The sequence below is a fragment of the Tetrao urogallus genome (genome assembly GCF_951394365.1).
Source record: "Tetrao urogallus genome assembly, chromosome: 17".
NCBI lineage: Eukaryota > Metazoa > Chordata > Aves > Galliformes > Phasianidae > Tetrao > Tetrao urogallus.
Window position 1 is genome coordinate 7,776,222 of NC_136830.1, and position 20,060 is coordinate 7,796,281.

General features: G+C 42.9%; 1 protein-coding gene across 1 annotated transcript; it reads right to left on the minus strand.

Moving 5' to 3' along the window:
- Window positions 1-1,814: 1,814 nt before the first annotated feature.
- On the minus strand, window positions 1,815-18,448 carry SUSD2 (sushi domain containing 2; the record flags this gene model as incomplete). Its single annotated transcript, XM_079543855.1, has 15 exons — window positions 1,815-1,923; window positions 3,520-3,610; window positions 7,626-7,808; window positions 8,203-8,475; window positions 8,934-9,182; window positions 9,877-10,024; window positions 10,432-10,583; window positions 10,904-11,172; window positions 11,744-11,829; window positions 12,743-12,944; window positions 13,967-14,141; window positions 14,379-14,546; window positions 15,064-15,215; window positions 16,522-16,723; window positions 18,382-18,448. 15 exons carry the CDS (start codon window positions 18,446-18,448, stop codon window positions 1,815-1,817), a joined length of 2,526 nt encoding a protein of 841 aa, XP_079399981.1.
- Between the last annotated feature and the right edge of the window lie 1,612 nt (window positions 18,449-20,060).

Below are 20,060 nucleotides of genomic sequence, written 5' to 3' on the forward strand. Positions count from 1 at the left end.
ACAATGGATTCATATATACCATGTCATCTAATATATACTCAAAGGGGCACGTTTGCCAATTTATTGTGCCTCCAGCCTACAACCAAAAGGTTTGGGAAGCCAGTTGTGCATCATGAAACCCTTGTTGATAGTGAAAGAATTACTAACTTTTGCAGCTCTTTGGTTCTACTTTTCTAAGATCTTTCATTCATAAACTGCTGGGAAATTGTGCCTGTGTCAACAGGGGAGGACAAAATGTACAGATTTTACATTCTGCTGGGACAGCACACACTGAAAGGGGCCTCTCAGACTGTGTATTAAGAAGTATAAAATGATTCATTACTTATTAGCTACTGTTGTTATTGCCATCGCTGTTATTTGTGAACAGCGGCCACAAACCACAAGCAGAAAATTGCACAATGCAAATGGGTGATCTTGAATACAGTAAATTGAAATATAAATGATTCTCTATTACAGAAAGAAAAAAATAACCTATTAAAAAAGAAAAAAAAAAAGAGCTCTGAAAAAAAAAAGACCAAGGAATGACCATGAGCAACAAACTGGCTGAAAGCAAACTGTGCCACTGCATATAGGCACGTATAGCAACTGTGTGAGTTGCTATATGAGTGGTTGGTGAAGGAAGCGGAGTGTGGAGTGAGCAAAGGTGGTTTTGCCAAGGAGTGCTGGAAGACCAAACGTTGGGAGATACATTAAATTGATGGTGTGAATTTCATTATTAACATGGTGTTAATTGTTTGTGAGCATTCTGTGTGCCGGTGAAACTAAGGAACAGGATGGCAGGTAAGATGTCTTTCACATCACTGTCACCACAGCTGAAATGCACCACCCACCCCTCACTGTGCTCACATCCACTGCTGGGTCTCCATAGATGTTCACCAAGAGACGATGAATGTCAGTGGGGGCCATTTCTTCCCCATGGAGAAATTCAGTTCCACACCTTTGCTTCTTATGCATTTTCCTGTCAGATGTCATTTGTCAGATTGCCCCTCTGCTGTCATCTGTCACGCAGCAACAGAATGGAATGGGAATTTGGTGGGAAGTTTGTAGCAGAACGGCCTGAAGCAGTGATTGAGCACCTGGTGGGAAGGCAGGGCCAACCCAGGGGAGCTCAGGTGCATGTGATGTACCTGAGTAATCTGGGTCTTGGCTCTACCCCTTCCCAGACCTCATTTAAGGGTTGGCAGTGGAGGTGAGGGGAGCTTGCTGGAGGTTCTTGTGCACCTGAGGCCTTCTGAAGGTAAGCAGCTTTTTTTCCTTTGTTTTTATGGCTGTTGCACTTGAGTGACTTTTTACTTACTGCAGCATAGGATTTTGTTGTTCTGCTGTCATTGCTGCACTTTCCATCACATTACAAAGGTTTGTCTTGTACTGCCAATGTCATGCAAGAGGAGGTGGTACTTTCAGAGCAGCCCTCATATCTGAACAGGCTGCAAATGGCCCCAGGAAGATGTGTGTTTGTCTGATAAAGGTCAGCGTTACAGGTTAGGATTATTTTCATTTTATTACTTTGTAAGTAAAAGATGAGAGGAAAAGTGCAGAGAAACCACAGACTCTTCTGGATTCTGTCAAAACTTTGGTTCTGTTGTCTGAAACGTGCCTGATAGAAGAAAGCAGTGCACATAACTTTGCAACTGATACTTTCAGAAGCAATATCCCTTCCTTACGATACACAGTAGGATGAGTTGGCTGTTATACAATCCCATGAAGTTTGTTAGCATTTCCCAGAGATTGAACAGCCATTATAATGGAGGCAGAAATTAAATGATAGCATACTGCATGAAGCCGTTGTTTCTATCTTTGTTGCTGTGGACCATTTATCCTTCTGCTATGCTTTCTCTGTGTTTCATCGGAAACTCATCTGGGAGTTTTTCTAGTTGAGATGCCACTGGATCCTGGGAAGCAAGCTTCTGCTTGGCTCTGCGTCTTATGAGGGGAAAGACAAAAAGTTTAAAAAAAAAAAAACAAAACAACAAAAAAAAGACTGTTAGAATGGTTGCCATCATGTTACTGCATGTTTTTTTTTTTGTAGTACTGTGATACTTCTCCCCTAAATCTCTGCTCACACCATAATGTGATTGACTTAAAACCCAGCTTACTTTTCTAGGCTGAAAACGTGGCTGGTGGAAATGTGAAAATATAACCCCGGCTTGGTGTTGTGTTTGCTGAAGGAGAAAGGAATTTAAAAACATAGCATTTGGTGATCAGGATTAGGATAGAAGGCTGTAAGAGTAGTGCTTTACATCAATCAGTTATGTATACAGAACCTGGAACATGTAAGATTTGGTCAGTATAGGAGGTGTCCTTTGTGTATTTGTGTGTGTATGTATATATACATGAGCAAAAAACATCAGTTGCTAACGGTGTCTCCTGTGTGTTGAGTATCCATTATTTTTGTACAGAGAGGGGAGAAAAGAGGCTTGAGTATGACTGTGCTCCATGAGCTATAGGAAATGATGTTTATGTAACTCAAATGTGAGGGGCAAAACTTAGTAGTCCCAGTGGCATGCTGATAGATGCAGTTAATGATTGAGCAGAGGATCAATGGACTGCACTGTCAGTGACAGACATTGGTGTCACTGTGTTCTGCTTCAAAAGACTCTGAAGACATGAATCTGCTGGAAGGTTATAGGGCTAAAAATGGTTTTGTCTTGTTAAACTGGCCAGCAGAGTGAATCATGTGCAGGCTTTTAAAGCAAATGATTAAAATCTGAAGGAATTTACTAGTTATACAACATGTAGTAGAGATTTCTTTTACAACATAGTAGTTTATACAGTGAATGTATCTCTGGTAGGGATGTTCCAAGAATGGGCAATTGAAGTATTGTCTTGAATTCTCTTCACCCCTATGTCACAAGAAACATAAGCATTCTCAAGGCATCCCTAGAAATGAGAATATGTTCAAGGTTTTGTGGTGAATTACAATACCACGCAATGCATTCCTTCAGGGGTAGATTCAGTTTACCTGTTGGCATCACCCATCTTGAAGCAGACAGCTCTCACAGACAGCCTTAACACTCAACAATTACATCATTTTGATGAAAAATCCCTCTCTCTCTCTCTCTCTCTCTCTCTCCATTGACCAACCAATCATGTTTGCTTGCCCTGATAATCAACTACCAATTTTGCATTGTAGTTTTCTAGCAGGACTAAAGAACCATCAAGACATGATATTTTAAATCATCAGATTATAGAATCATGGAAGTTGGAGAAAACCTCTAAGATCACCCAGTCCAACCATCCACCTACTGCCAATATTGCCCAATAGCCATGTATCTAAATATTACAGCCACCCTTTCCTTAAACACCCTGTGGACAGTGACCCCCACCACTCCCTGGGCAGCCAGTGCCTGACTGCATTTCTAAGATGTTCTTCCTAATATCCAACCTGGATAAAAAAGATATAGCAGGAGAAGATCATGTTTGATTTCTTTGCCATTGATGGAAATGGTTTAGGAGGTCACAATACTTGCTTTTTCTTTATCAGTTTCTTTCTTGTTTTTAGCTTGCTTGAATTCTTACCTGTCCTTTCTATATAGGAGAAGTAGACGTGTCACAACAGCGAGACTCATAACTCCAAGCATACAGGCAAGAATAATTAGTTGTTTGAAGTCTGAAACAAAAACAGCCAACAGTGAAACAGGAAGATGTTATTTGTCTTCATATCAATTTGTTTGAACGTGATCATTACCGGATTTTAAATTGTGTATATAGAATAAATGTTTTGCTCTTCACTGTGGCTGGGGAACAAGCTGATTGTGGGTGAGCACATAACCTCCCAGTTAGGGCAGGTGGCTGTGAGAGCTGCTCTAACACAAACAGAGGATGACTGGTGGCTAAAATGCAACTGACTGCATCAATCTGCAATATTTCTGTGCAACCACCAATCCCAACAAATGATGGGTCTTCCATCCATTTCCCAATCAGGTAGCTTTACAGTTTCTCTTCATTCAGAAATTCCTCTACAAAGCTCCAAAACTTCTGTCAGGCTCACAAACACCTCGGGCAGGTACCCCTTCTCTGTCAAGTGATGAGAGCCCACCATGGGCCTGGATAGCTTGTCCTGGTGGTGATTTGTATCTAAAGTGAAATCTTTGTTTTCAATTTTAAATGCCAGGCTGTTTTTCATGATTTTTAGGATGTTTTGAAGCAGATCTCCTGGAAATAACAGCCAGATAGCAATTCCGTCCTCATCTGAGAGAAAAGTACACAGAATTAATGGGGTTTCTGTCAACATTTTCACAAAAGGATTGTATTTGCACACAGCCTGGGAAAGGAAAGCTAAAGACGAAAAAAACTGAAAACAAAAGAGACAAAAACAGATTGCAATTAACACCATCAAATTGTTGGCTATCGCAAACAGGATAAATGTGTGTATTGTGAAGATGTTACAGATTTCAGTTATGTTTTACTCATGATTTTTACTATTCTCCTTTCTTCTTTTGCTGGATGGTTTCTTTTTTTCTCCCTCCATGAGAAATTCTATGAAGAGAGGTTGCTGAGGTACTGGCAAGCCTTGCAGTGGGATTGTAATTAGAAGCATAGCAGAAGTAATTATTAGCAGAGGATATCCATGGAAACCTTAATTCAAGGAAGCAAAACTCAAAAGTAAAAACATGCAGGCATGAAAGCATAATTTGTTTTTGAAATACAGAAATGGATTTTGCAAAGTAACTGTCCTGTACTACTTTTGTTTCTGTCTCTCTTCCTATCCAATTTTCAGAGTCCTCACGCCTTCATTGTAACTTCTCTAGTTCTTTTGGGGGGAAGGGAGAAAAAAGCATGTTAGTAAGTAAAACCCCTGATGATTTGTAGTATGGACTTTGAACCCAATGTGCCAGAATGTGCAGCACTGCAACGAGCGCAGCGCTGAGAAGAAGCACCTCTGGAAACTGGCAATAACAGAGGGCAGCGTCCTGTGCTCTTGATCAGCGTGGAAGAGGTCATTATTCAAAAAAGAGTGTTTTAATAATTTGTGCTGGAAGTAAAAATCTGACCACAAATCACACAGTTAGGACAGTGGTCACCCATTCAGGCTCCCAGAAGTTTGGAAGCACTGACCATTAATTTTGCCAGTGTTTTCCTGGCATGAAGCTGGCCCTCTGTCACAGAGCTTGATGAAATGGGTGCTGGAAAAAGAGCAGCATGTTACTGCGTAAAGAGGAAAACAGTACAGAAAACTAGCATGAGTAATAACAGTTTGTAACGCAGTGAAAATGCTTTCTGTAACTGTGCTGAATCCAGAATTGGCACAAGGAAAGTCAGTGCTGGATTTTGACTGTACTAGACTGGAGATTGAAACATATTTAGTGAAAAGCAGGTGGATGTCCATGCCATAAAAATGCTAGAAGTTAAAATGTAAGCACGATGACTTTTGGACTGTTTTGCCTGTCTTCTTGAGAGAGAGACATGGACCTTCTTGGCCTGTTTACCAGTTTCGTATTTTCTGACATGAAAGAGGAAGGAGCAAGACTAGATACAAATGCCATTATTGGGGCACAGTGGTTAGGACAGCTCAGTGAAGGCCTTTACATGCAATTTGAATTTCATATTGTCTTGACTATGATATCCTGCTAGAATGGGCAGCATGGTCATTGCTCCAGCTTCCTGGGACTGACAAAACAATCATTTGGGCTCATTCTACAAATGAACACCAAATATCACATGGTAAGGGATGTCATTTTATAATCAGGTGAAAGAAATGTACTGAAAAACACTCATTCTACTGTTCATAGAATGGTTTGAGTAGGAAGGGACCCCCAAAGGCCATCTGTTCCCACTGCCTGCAGTGCACAGGGACACCCACAGCTCCAGCAGTGCTCACAGCGCCGTGCCCTGAGCGTGGCTGTGTGCAGGGATGGGGCAGCACCAGCTCTCTGGGCACCCTGTGCAGTGCCTCACTGCCCTCAGTGTCAAAACTTCTTCCTTATATCCAACCTAAACTTCCCCACTTCTTGTTTGAAACCATTTTCTCTTGTCCTGTGCCTAGCCATAAGACTATGGCGTGACTCCTTTGTTCAGAACGCAGATAACTTCTGTTTAACTCCTTCCTCCTGTTCTTTTAGGGCAGGCTTTTTGCCCCCTAATTCTATAAATGCAAGTGTCCAGTTTGCTTACTGAGACTGTCTGGCTCCCATCCAGTCAGTATGCAGCTGACAGCAGCAATGGAAAAACCATCTTAGCTTTCAATTTGGCAACATGTTCTGCCACTGTTCTGGCCTTACTTTGTGAAGATCTCAGTCTTTGACAAATGATCTGTCATTACTGTGGATGATGAAATGTATTGACAAGAATCCACTGCTGATGTGTTGAGCACTTTCCAAGTTTTTGGAAGTGCTCAAAATGGAGAAAGTGGCAGGATTTGAGTACTTTCAGGAACAATTAGCACAGAAAGTGCTTAGGAGTGCTGTGTGGCCCTGCATCACCCTGGCGCTTTGAAACATTGCCATCTTGAGGATGCTTGGAGAATTCACGGCAGGAAAATAAATCCAAGTTGAAACGGTTTGAAGAAGGTAGGCAGTTATCTGTGAATTGTAGACGCAGCCAAGCAGCTGGTTCAGTCTGAAAATTCCAGGTTAATCGATAAGGTTATAATAGTGACACAGTAGGGGTGATTTTTGCTGCTTATCGTAAGTATTTTTCTACTGCTGTAGAGTAATAGCTCCTGAGATATTATAGTCCTTTGAAAGCTTCTGCTTTCTTCAGTTCCAACAAGCACTGAAGAGGAAGCTTGGCAAGAGACAAAAGTGCAGTGTCTGCCCACCGTTATCAGAGGCTATTTATTGGAAGGGACATCTAGAGGTTATCCTGTTTAACACTTCACTTGAGCAGGATCTCCTAGAGCCAGCACTTTATCCAGATAGCTTTTGGATATCTCCAATGATGGGGACTCAACAGTGCCTTCTGGGCAACCTGTGCCAGCACTCGGTCACCATCACAGCAAAAGAGCTTCCTGATGCTCAGAAGGAACATCCCATGACAGGTTTGTTCCCATTGCCTCTTGTCCTGGCACTGCCTGGTTCCACCCTCTTTACACCTTCCATTCACCTGTTTGTAGATATTGATGGGGTTCCCCCCGAGCCTTCTCTCATCCAAACTGAGGAGTTCCAGCTCTTTCTGCCTTTCCTTGTAGGAGAGAGACTTCCATCCTTCCATCATATCTGTGGCCCTTTGCAGGACTCTGCAGTACATCTCTTGCGCTGGGGAGCCCAGACCTGCAGCTGTGGCTTCTGCAGTGCTGAGCAGAGGGAAATGATCAGCTCTCTCACACCATCTGGCAATACTTTGTCTAATGCAGCCCAGGATACCATTAGCATGCTTAGTCTGAGTTTGAAAATTATTTTAGATTGTCTTCTTGAGGAAAAAGATCCTTTTGTTCAAACACAGAGGAAGAGCCCCAGGCCTTGGGCAGAGGCAGGTACTCAGAACAAAGACAGAAAGAAACCAATACCCCCCTCTTATTCAGATTTAAATACCAGTATTTCTAGATGTGCAGGGATCTCCTATCCAATGTCTTCCCAAAAAAGAGTTGCTTTTGTCAAGGGCCATCATCATATACTGAGATTGCCCCATAATGATCCCGGTGGTGATTTCTGGTGACTATTTGTAACACTTAAAAGGAAACAGACCTGATCTTAAGATGCAATCGGGTGAGTCCCCAGACCAGTCTCCAGTTGACTGACAGATTCTTTCTTTTGATCCAGTGAGTTCATAGCCCTGGTTGCAGGTGAAATGGATGGCTGAGCCCACTAGGTAGTTAGTTCCATCCTTCCTTCCATTGGCTGGGGGGCCCAGCCAGCCACAAGAAATCACTAGCAAAAGAGAAATATCTGGTTATTTTGAACTAGTGAGTCTCACTCACAGTGATTCAAATGGCATTTGTGTGACAACTCACAGACAACAATTTCTTGGCTAACTGAAATGCTTTCAGATTTTTTTTTTTAATGGCAAGGTAAAGTAATAGAAAATGTAAACAAGAATTCTACTACACAGTGCTGCAGTAGTAAAAATAGTTAAATATATATATAGCTGTATTTTATATTGGTCTAACCATCGTACCAGTTCAGAGTTTTTTCTGATAAAAAGATGACTCCTCCTGATAAGTATTTATAAATGCATGAACCTACTGTTGAGTAAAGCCTCTTCAGATGACCTTAACTATTTAGATGCTTGCAGAAAGGGAAAATTTACTTAATGCTGTCTCACCTGGCTCTAGACTTTCTACCAGCTGCTTGTGATTCTGATGAGACAGTCTTGTGAAATTTCCCACTTGAAGGCTCCTTGTTGTCAGGACATCGAATCTGCAGAATGGGTCTGAGTCACAGAGTGAGACCATCTCTTCCACCAAGGGATCAGTGGGGTCTTCATACGGATGGAACACTGGCAGAAAGGAGGCATTGTGCTTTTCCCCGTAAAAATAATCGTTCAGTAAGATCTCTGTGTCATAAGTAAAGAGAGAAGTTCCATTTTCAACAGCCCCTTGGGAGACAAAGTGAAAGAGATTCATTTGTAACATTGCCTACAGACCTACACAACTTTCTGCCAAATACTTGTCTAGATAAACGTAGCCAGAGCTAGAAGAGATCTATCTTGTCCCTCTTATACATCCTCCTTCCAGTTCAAGATTGTTTTCCTTTTTGCATGCAGCATTTTAAGCTTGCACTAAGTTTAATGTTTGATCAGTTAGTTAAAAATACAAATGTGCAGCTATGATTTCACAGATGCTGGTAAAATTTGATAAGAACAGGCAGGATTTGTCATGATTCTGTCTTTATCCACTTTGGCTGGACATGTTACCCATTTAACCAAGTGGAGATGCATCTGTCTCTCACTCTGAATAGGCTGCTTAGCACAGACAATTTTCTGGTCTGTAGATCACAAACAGCTTTGAATTTACAAAGAAAATGTAATAACAGACAACCAGAGGAATCACTCACAATTAGCTCCAAACTCGAACAACTGCTGGGGACTCGCATGAACCGACATGGTGGTTTTATTCTTGAAGGTAAACTCATCCTCTGTGTTACCATTCATCACCCCAAAGAGACCCTGTGTGTGATTCGTAAACTTCTCTGGGAGCAGAACTGTCAGGGTCAGAAATCCTCCACTTCCCCTAATCTCCACTCCAGAGCCAGAAGAGAACATCACTGTAATTTTCTGATCGTCCGTAGAATGAAGAAAGAGACCTAAAATGGTGAGAGAAGGAGGACAAAATAGCTAATGGCACAAAGCAAACAGATGAGGAGTAAGGACTGATTCTCTTCTTCAGTAAGGAGGAGTAATCTTCTTCATCCTCCATGGGATGAGAAGGGAAGTCATTGCTGTACAGAACTCTGAGAAAATTACATGGATGAAGCAGGCATTGAAGTCAAACATCTCAGTACTATTTCCAGTATTTTCCTCTCCATATTTCTCTATGCATCCCCGAAAGTTCAGGGTAGCACCAAGTGTTGGTAAAGGCTGTCACTTGTGTTACTTGGACTTTCTGAGCAGAGGGGATGCTTGTCTTCTACAAATCCAATGACTCTGCTTCTTCCTGGGTGGTGTTGGTATTACTGCTGTGCTAACTGCCAGCAATACTGAAAGGCATGGAAGTAATGGGATGTGATGCTCTGACCTGGACTACATCTCTCCATGGGGGCTCAGCCACAGTGTGTGCCTCTGTTTAGAAGGAGACTAGTGGCCCGTAACTCTGGTGCTTATATTCCTGTCCACGGAGTAGCTTTAGTCAACCTTGAAGGCAAGAGGATTTGGTTCTCTGTACAAAGACATGGCCACCAAGGCAGATTGGATGGAAAGCACTTTTTTTTTTTTTTTTTTAAGCTGTAGGGGGTTCAATTAGAAATACAATAGCTTTCAAGGCTGATATCTGTCACTAACCTTCCAGGTCCATCCAGCTTTGCTCAGAGAAGTTGAGCACCTTCTGATTCAACAAGACTTCCAAATTCAAATCTGCTGAGTAGCGTACTTCGATCACATCAGAGTTGTTCTCCTGCATGGCCACTGCAGACAGGCCTGTCACCTGAGCCTGAGTTCCTTCAGAAAAAGACACAAAAAAAAAAACATACCTTGCATCAAATAAACTCAATTAGGAAGGTGCTCGTGATACGGGCAAAAAAAAAACATCAACAACAAACAAAACAGGAAGCAAAAACAGCATCCAGATATATAAAGTGTTTGTATACAGTAAAGTAGCAGAATGCCAGAACACATACGAGCACTTTGAGAGAAGGAATTATGTTTCTGCTGATAACAACATCAGTGTGAGGTGTTCATCAGCCTGTGAATGGGAGAACAGCCCAGAGAGACTGAGCCATAGGTTGGGAACCAGGCAGGGAGAGGGGAAAAAGACCAGAGAAGATAAGGTAAATACTGTGAACAGTGAATCAAACAACCTCAGAAGCTATTATTTATCATCACTACTTTCTCTCTTACCAACTTACCATTGGGGAAGCGTGCCTGCTGGGTCCTCCCTTGCACCTTTAAGGATGTGAGATCAGATTCTACCAATGTGTATTCCCCTTGTCCTTTGAAAGTGAAGTTCAGACCATCAAATGTGAGGAAGTGAGGATCCCCAAAGGCAGATGCTTTTTTGGAAAGAAGAAAGAGAAATAAGAACAAGAAAAGTCCACAGACCATTAGAAAGCCGTGGGCCCTAACTACTAAATCTCAGCTATTTAGATTCCAGGAGTTAATATGCTACTTAAGCCAAAAGTTTTGTAGGGCAGTTAAAGAACACGTTTTGCCACTGACAGATCAATTGAAACCACCTGCCATGGAAATCTTCAACAGGATGCTGTGCGCTCAGCATTGTCAACGGGCATTTAATGCATGCACACACAAATGTTTTAAATGTCAAGCGTATGAAAAGTCTGTGTACTCTGTAATGGAATTCTGCAGCTCTTACCCGCTCGGGGTGGGCGATACGTCCTGCAGTCACTAGAGGGCCGGTTTTCCATATAGAAGTGACAATTATCAGACCACAGACAACAGTAATAGTAGCTGATAACATCATAAAGCCAGTGGGAAAAGCCAGGTATTCGGGGAGGCTTCAGGAAAGGTGGTGATCCCCAGTCGTGGCCTCTGTCAGGTGTGCTGCCTCCTGTGGAGTCTTGTGTGAGGATTTGGGTCCCTGTGGAGTCATAGCAGCACTGCTGTCCTGCTCCATACTGGGGGCTGGTTGAGAAATGTAGGAAGAGGAAAGTCATTATTCAGCTCTGGGAAGTCTGTTTGTGTTAGTGGTTGCCTTCATACGGACATGAATAGATGTTTTGGTTACCAAGCTCTGTGACGTCCACAAAAGATGAGTGTCAGTAAATATTTTTGTTTCTGCTCTTATGAAATAGATCAGATCAGGGATAGGGTAGGAGGGGGCTTTACCCAAGGCTGCAGGGAAGCTCTGCAGGCCTTATGGCCACACAGGCATAGCACTACTAACATTATTCTGATAGAACAAGTGCAACCAACCATTGCAAAAAAGGCTTAGTTAAGTCTAATCAAACTACTTTTAGATATTACTCCTTGTTTATGCATCATGAAGTCCAGCACAGTGCAATTAACTGTCCAGTAAGACTAAAGCGTTGCCTTCACCTCAGCAATGAGGAGTAATAAGGGAGCAGGAGAGAAACAGCCATTGCCTTAAAACTGACTGCTGAGCCTCTGGAGGCCTTTCTGACTTATGTGATGCTATGATCTCTGAGGTGAAACAAGTCATTAAGACAACGTGGCTTCAAAAATTGTTCTTTACCTGGCTTGAATGGCCCTTACGCAGTGCATGGCGCCGGGATGGTAAGTACACACACTTCCCTTTTCCATGTCACAGCCATAATCTGTCTGAAAAAGATCAGTGCTCATGCTTAAGGGAATTTCCATTTTGTCCTTCCTGTTTTCATGTTCTCTCCCAACCATTTGCCTCTAAGGTCCATGTATAAGCTAAACAAAGTGGTTGTGGCTGTGGGTTTGGTATCATAGAATGACAGGAAGAAACAGCAAATGTAGGACTGACGTGATGGTATCAGCATGTTAGTCTAACCTCAGCTTTTTGCAGTCTGGTAGAGCAGAATTTGAAGAACAGACGGAGCTAAATGAGGAAATCAGCTGTAAGTGTAACAGTCACAGAATGTGGCATCCTGACCATGTTTATTCTCAGGCAATAGGTTTCACACTGCCATCATTTGTATTGTACGTAGGTGAGGAAGTCACTCCATCTGGCCTTCAGGTCAGTGCTGTCTGAAAGTGTAAATGACATGGCAACTGATTTCTTGGCTTTTGACAGTTCTTTGCTACCAGTCAAGTGGGAGGAAGAATGCAGGAGATAAGAAATAATGTTTTATGGCTGTGGATTTGCACTCCAAAACATAAGCTAGAAAGGTTTGCAGTGGGTTATAGTATACTAGGCAGAGAAGAAACAGTGACCTGCTACTCCACCTGGACTGTCACAGATCCATGGGGCTGGATGGGATCCACCTGAGGGTGCTGAGGGTGCTGATGGAGGTGATTGCTAAGCTGCTTTCTACCATCTGTCAGCAGCTCTGGTCAACTGGGGAGATCCTAGGCAACCAGAGACTTGCCAATGTGGCACCCATCTACGAGAAGGGTTGGAAGGAAGAACTATTTGGCCTGTTAGCCTGACCTTGGTATCAGGGAAGGTTATGGAGCAGAGAACAAGGCTGCAGGGCACAGTATAACAGTCCCTCAACTTCTACTTGGAACTGTACAAGGCCACAGTGACAGATTAATAACTTACGTGGAACCTGCCAGTATCAGCTCTTGCCTGTGCCAAGGTGCAAGGGCAATCTATTATTTCTTCCATGAAGTTTGGAAGTTGCTCTTCCTTCCTGACCCACTCTACACATTTTGCAGTTGCCCATGCAGCTGGCTCATTTCTGAAGTCTTCTCCAAGGTGCCAAGCCAATGCATGTGCTGGGCTCCAGATGGATGGAATGTTGCTGAAGAAAAAAAAAAACAAAAAACAAACAAAAAAAAAACCAACCAGATCTAATAGCTGAAAAGCAAAGTTTTGGCATCAATAATTATGAAGTATTTTACACCTTGCAAGTTGTTTTTTTGCTTATGAAGGCACATAGAATCATAGAATGGTTTGGGTTGGAAAATCACTGTTTTTCTAATTCAAGGGTGAGGTAACGGCATGCAGTAAGGATGCTGTAACCAGGAATACAATTTTCTGTCCATGCATTTTTACAACATAGATCCTTTAGGCCAGAATGGAGAAAGTCTGGATTCTCTAACAAAATCTAATTCTGTGCTGTAGTATTATCACATCCAGTAGCAACAGATGTTCTAGTTCAGGATTGTATTATGTTTGGTTGGGATGGAGTTTTTTTCACAGTAGTCTGAACAGAGCTATGTTTTAAACTTGTGCCTTGTGACTAAATAGTGCTGGTAGCACACTCGAGTTTTGGCTATGGCTTGCACTGGAAGAGTGCTTGCTTTATGTCAAGGTATTCTCTTTTTCTCACTCTGCCCCCCAGGGAACAGGAAAGAGATTGGTAAGAGGCTGAGAGGGGGAGAGAGGCTGGGACCCCAGTGGAGCAAAGAGTGTTATAGAATGTCACGTCCAGCAATAAAACTGTGGTGAAGTTAAGTAAATAAAACTGCAACAACAAGCCAACACTGAGCCTCAGAGAAACGACTCTCAGTAGAAAGAAGATAAAGAAAACGTGTCTAAAATGAGCAATGAGTGCTGGTATTCCCTATCAGACATCCTAAATACTGTGTTGGTGATTAAGTTTTATGTTGTGATGACTACTGTAGGTAACTGAATGATCACATGCTTATCTTTAGATGAAGTTCTATGCTTGAAAGGTAGACGTTATAGTTTTTGAATAGGTTTGCTAGATTTTTTGTATGAGAAACAGGGCCCAAGTCCTGGTTTTAAGTGTCAAAGGAGAAGACTTTGTAGAAGTAATAATAGGGTACCTATGATAAATGAACCTCGTCATGTACTTGCCTTTGCCCATCAGAATAGGTGCTGGGGGTAATTCTCAAAATTCCAAAGTCCCAAGTATTGTAATTTGCTTCAGCAGGCACAGGAATGAAAGAAAATGTCCCTGTATTGGGAGCTTCTCTTGCCAAAGTATAAAGATATTTCCATTCAGCCATCCAGTTTTCTGAGTAACTCTCACCTGTTATGTAGAGGTAGAAAATCCATTTAGATGCTGTGAAAGAAGAGTTAACTAACAACACCACTGAAATTAGATGCTTCCACCCATGTGGAACTGAAGAGCAAAGCTGCCATTACAAGCATGACTTCTCTGTACTTGCAGATCTCTTCCTGCAGCTTCAGTGGAAGTGAACGCATGATACATAGAGCTCTGTGCAATCGCTACACTGGTGTACAGGCAGGAGAAGAGTGACTTTACCTGTTTCCTGGTACCCCCAGACTTCTATGTTGATATGGGGTGCTGCAAGTGCCTGGTGTGTCCAGGTCAGAGTTAGGTTTCCATCTGTGCCAGGAGTGCCGTAGTATTGCCATTTTGTCTCATTGACCAACGTGCATTCTTCTCCAGTTGAAACCTTGCTGTGATGTACTGCATTACAGAACACAAGAAAAACCTAAAATGTCAAATTTAATGACAAAATAATAATTAATGACATTTTTGTCTTGCATAGCTATGAAAAGTTGCAATTACAGTATGTAAGATTTAGCAGTATTTCCTCTGTGTGTTTTCTAACAGGATGCATGATAGAAAAAGAGTAAATTGGAGATGAGAGAATACAACCCCTGGTAATGCATGTGGTCCTGGGGATACAACATCAAGGTGGAGATCTTTTCCAATATAAATACCTACCAAAAAGGAAACTCTTTTGGTCAACCTCAATTTTGAGCAAGAATTTTTTTGTGACTTAATGCTGCTGCTGCTGAATAACAGCAGAACTCATTCACAGCAAAACATCTGTTCAAACAGGAATTACCATGAAGGGATCAAGAATGACTTTTTTGAGGCCAAATAGCCCATTAAGAAAGTGAGAAAGGCTTATATCATCTTGCTTTTGTGAAGCAAGAATACAGAAAGAAGGGTGGTATGACAGATTGAAGTAAGTAACCTGATAACCAAGTTCCAGAGTATGGAAATGTCAGCCCGCCATCTGCAGAAACGTCAAAGGGGATGAAACCAGTTTCAAACAGCAATGGGGAGAGGCAGTGGGCTTTTCCATCCGTATCAACATAGCCACTGGTTATGACTTGCTGCTTGAATCTGTTGATATTGAAAACATTTCTCAGAGCCATTGTTGAGAGCAGAAAAACTGTGAATGTCTCAGTTGTTTCACTACGCAAGCTATTTTCATGTGCAGGTCATTCCAAGTCCCACGGCTGTTTTGCTTGTATCAGTGAAAATAAAGCATGTGCACTTTGTACTTATCACTGCAGTGGGGATTCTGCTGTGCACTGCACAAATACACAGCAAGTTGCAAGCCTTAGATTTACAATTTAATTATGGGAGGGACAAGATAAATTAGTAACAAACTCAGAGCTCATTGCTTGTAAATTAACCATCTGCTTCCAAATAGGGCTCTTGCCTGGCATCCTTACTATAAGCCTACCCAGGACTCTTCAGGATTGATGTATGGGCACTGCAGAGCTATGCCAAGTAGTGCTGTAGGCTTGGGGTCTGCCAAGAAGTAGCTTCTTTGCTTATCTAAACTGAAATTTGTGTTGGCTATGATAAAGCAACAGTTCACTTAATTCAAAGTACACAGTTGTTGAAAGACTAAAATCTTCTCAACGCTGCTATGCAGATTGGAGGGGCACTAAAATCTGACTCAGAACCTTCTGTAGAAAAAAACATAAGGAGATCAGGGCTATTCAAATGTGGTGTACCATATGTGTAGCATGTGTGATATGTACTTCAGTATGTCACAGGCTGACACTGAGGATCAAGGATTTGTCTTGCTGGAAAATAGATAAGGTGTCTACTCACTTCTCTTTCTTGTCGTTTCAGTTTAAAAAATCAATATTGCTTTTTCTCAGAATAGAATGTTAAAAAAATATTCAAATCATAGTATCATAAACCGGCTGAGATTGGAGGGGCCTTACAGCCCCCCATTCCCACCCCTGCTGTGTGCCCATCCATGGCCTCGGGCACCTCCAGGGATGGGGACCACAGCTCTGGGCAGCTCTGCCAGGGCCTCACTGCCCTCTGAGTGAGGAATTGCTTCCTCACATCCAACCTCAACCTCCCCTCTATTAGTTTAAAGCCGTTCCTTCTTGTTCTAGCAACAAAAAGTTCAGAAAGGAAGTAGTGATATTGTAAGGGAACAACTTAACAGAGGAATATTTGTATCACGCAGTAACTCAGCCTACAGGAAGTCATCCTGCCTAGAAATGCAGACAACGCGTATCTTTGAGGATAAGGATTAGCAGAACCTTTTCAAGTTTCAGGATTTTGGTAAGTTTTCACTCCTGTATTGGCAAGTTTTGATTTGAGGCAACTACCTACTGTGAGAAAGTGACATTAGAAAGGGCATCTCCCTTTGGCAGAGGAACATAGAGTCATGGCTCACCTGCACATTAACACAGAAGTATTAAAAGCTGTATTTTCTATCAAAAAATCTTTGCCTCCCATCAGAGATCCTGAGTATGGAGAAATCCGAAGACAAAATTCATTGTAATCAGGACAGCAAGTCCCCAGGGACTGGCAAATCTCCTGGCATGAACAGGTCCCGAGCAGCTTCCCACACTGGCTTGAGCAAGAGTCTTGAGCTCCTTGTTAAAGAACAAATCAAGGAAGAAAAACAAACAACACGTTGTCAGGAATGTCATTGAGCTCTTCTCTGAAGCAGCAATACAACATCTAAAGCACTGCCATAAATAAATGAGGTAGGCTGTTTATGGCAGATGAAGGCAACAATCACCTGGGCATTAACATCACTCCGTTTTGTTTAGAAAAATTCACTTATATATAATTTCAACAAATCTATGGGTATTTTTATATCTAATAAAAAGGTAAATCTCTTTATATCTTAAAAAAAAAAAAGGTAAAGAGCAGCCTGCCCCCCATCACCTAGGTAGTGTCACTAGTAATAGTTACTTCTAGGAGTATCATAGAATCATCACAGAGCCATAGAATGGTTGGGGTTGGAAGGGACCCCCAAAGGCCGTCTGCTCCCACTGCCTGCAGTGCACAGGGACACCCACAGCTCCAGCAGCGCTCACAGCGCCGTGCCCTGAGCGTGGCTGTGTGCAGGGATGGGGCAGCACCAGCTCTCTGGCACCCTGTGCAGTGCCTCACTGCCCTCAGCGTGATCACCTTCTTCCTTATCAATGATAACAGGAATCAATGATAACAGGTTAGTGCTCTTGGATGAATGACAAACTGACACTAGCGACAAAGTTTGATCCAACGTGAGACTATGGAAAGTTGAGATTTCTTCCTGCTGTGCATTTTGTTTTGAATTTAATGTTAACAACATAGCTGTTAATATAACGAGGTAGGTGGAGAGATCGCCAGGCCTTGGTTGAGAGCTGAGTAGACCATGAGTTATTATTGGACATGACATGAAAAACTGCTGAATACAACAAAGTAGTAAAAAGTTGACAGAGGAGTGACTGGATTTCATAGTGAAGAGGGATTTGAGTGAGATGGACAAGCTGCACTGATAATTTGGAACACAGGGGAATGGAATCTTTTGATTCTGAATCTTGTGAGACTAACGTTGTTAACTATGCCAATAATACCATGTAAAGTTGAGATGACCTCACTAAACATCAGAATTCTAAATTTGGCCATGAATGTAGCAAAACTGGGACCAATGATAAGCATATAATTAGGGGAGGGTTACTAACGCAGTTGCAGACTGTGTAAGACTGTGTGGCTTGCTGAGCTAACATTGTGAGTATAGTATCTGTATTTGCCTCTTTGGAGCAGGGGCTTATCCTCCGTGCTGGTTGGATCCACAGCAGTAACCACATATGTGGGACTGAGGCAGGAGGAATTTCCTGCATGTGGAAGTACAGAAGAGCTGGCAGCAGCAAATTAGGGAGGAGAAATCAACTGCGTTCCAAAATTCTGCAGATTGACATCCTTCCCAAAGGTCATCGACAACGTATGAATGAGACCATGAGAGGAAGAAAGAATTACGGTCATAGCTTCAGGTATGATGTTTTCTGTCAAAAGGAGAAGAAAATGTCACGGAGTTTTCTTTTGTGTACTGGGGGGGTGAAGGTGACAGAGGGCTGTTTGTTTTCTGTAGGGCGGAGAGAGCAAGAGAATGAAAAGGTAGTAAAATACCACTATTTCTGTCTCTTTTTGCTGGCCTCCATCCTTTATCCTGAGATAACATGTGGATGTGGCTCCTGAATTCTCTCCTAGAGCACCTGATCGTGTTAGAAGTAAAGCAGAAAAACATCTGAAAGGCACTCACCTGTATTCCGAAGGGCAGCGAGGGAGAAGAAAACGAATAAAGAAACATCTGCACCAACAGATTTCATGCTTTGTTCAGGTGATTCAGGACAGCTGATTGTAACAGCCTTTGTGCCAGAAAAAGAGGAGCCTTTTATAGATACACGTGTCCAGAAACGATAGGGATTCTCACTGTTCAAAGGTTTGTTGTAAACTATTGAAGCAAAACCAAGTCAAGGAATGCTCTTTTCAGAGGTCATTTCTCATTCAGGAAATGATGAAGAGAGCTGGGAAGGCAGTCAGTGTAATTCCTATATGTTACTTTGTTTCTTTCTTTTTTCTTTTTTCTTTTTTTTTTTTTTTTTCCAAAAATAGGAGGAAATAGGTGCTTATTTTCCAAGCCCTTCTGCTCCAAAGCTCAGGAGCATGCAGTCTGTGGCACAGGGCATTATGTTTTAATTTTACTGGAGGCACTGGAAATGGTTATCAGTAAGAAAAATCATCAAGAATAGATGCTAACAGTACAGATCTGCTCAGAAGATAGCGTGACATGGGAAAGCATGTTCGCTGCCCAGTGTGTGCCAGCATGAACGTCATGTACGAGAGAGAGGAAGAAGATGCTGCAAGAAGCAATTCGTGCTGCTTGAAGGCTGGGGAGCAGTTCTTTCACAGACTTTGTAAGGATGGTCATTGGGAATAAAGGAGGCTGCTGCATGTACAATACCAGAAGGCAAGGTCAGGGTCGAGGTAGCCGAGCAGTGCCGTTGTTCCTATTGAAACATGCAGTTTTGTTGGCACAAGAATTGCAGCTGTGATGTAGGAGTGCTTTTCGCAGTCACAACCCTCCAGGCCTTCATATGGAAGATGGGAGCTGGGACAACATGTGTTTATGATCGAAATTTAAGATGAATCTTGATATATCTACTGAAAAATCGCACATTTTGGACCTCTGATTCACATTCCTCTTTCTGCTACAGCGGAGCATTCACAGGGATGCAAGTGCAATTAGCACTTCTTTGGCTGATGACAGTGTGAATCTGAGACAGCAGCGATCCTAATTCATGCCTGGGTCTTCACTGTGAGTACGCTGCGCCGTGTCGAGCAGCAGCAGCCTTCAGCCGAAGGAAGTGCGGGAAGCGGACCGGCAGCCCCGCGCCGCCTGAACCACGCCTCACAGAGCTCCTCCTGTCAGGAGCCCCACGGCTCTCGCGCCGCCCCCTGCTGATGGGAGGCGGTACTGCATGCACCGGAGCGGCGCTACCTCCGCGTGTCCGTACGCGTGCGTAGCAGCGCCTGGAGGACTTGTACCATAGAGCTTGGCGGACTGTCGGTGCAGAGCGGTAACAGAAGAGAGATGCTTCTTCCGCATCTGGGAGCGCATGTGTATTGCTGCCTGGAAGATCGCTATAGATACAAGCAGAGCGGAAGCCTGGAAGTAGTGATTTTCGTTCAGTCTGGCAGCCCTGCCTGTAAGCCCTCTTGGTCAGCGACGGGAAAGGAGGGGCATCGTCAGTGCTCCCCATCAGAAACGCTGCCCTGAGCAGCACTGGAGGATCACAAAATCATAGAATGGTTGGAGTTGGAAGGGACCCCCAAAGGCCGTCTGCTCCCACTGCCTGCAGTGCACAGGGACACCCACAGCTCCAGCAGTGCTCACAGCGCCGTGCCCTGAGCGTGGCTGTGTGCAGGAATGGGGCAGCA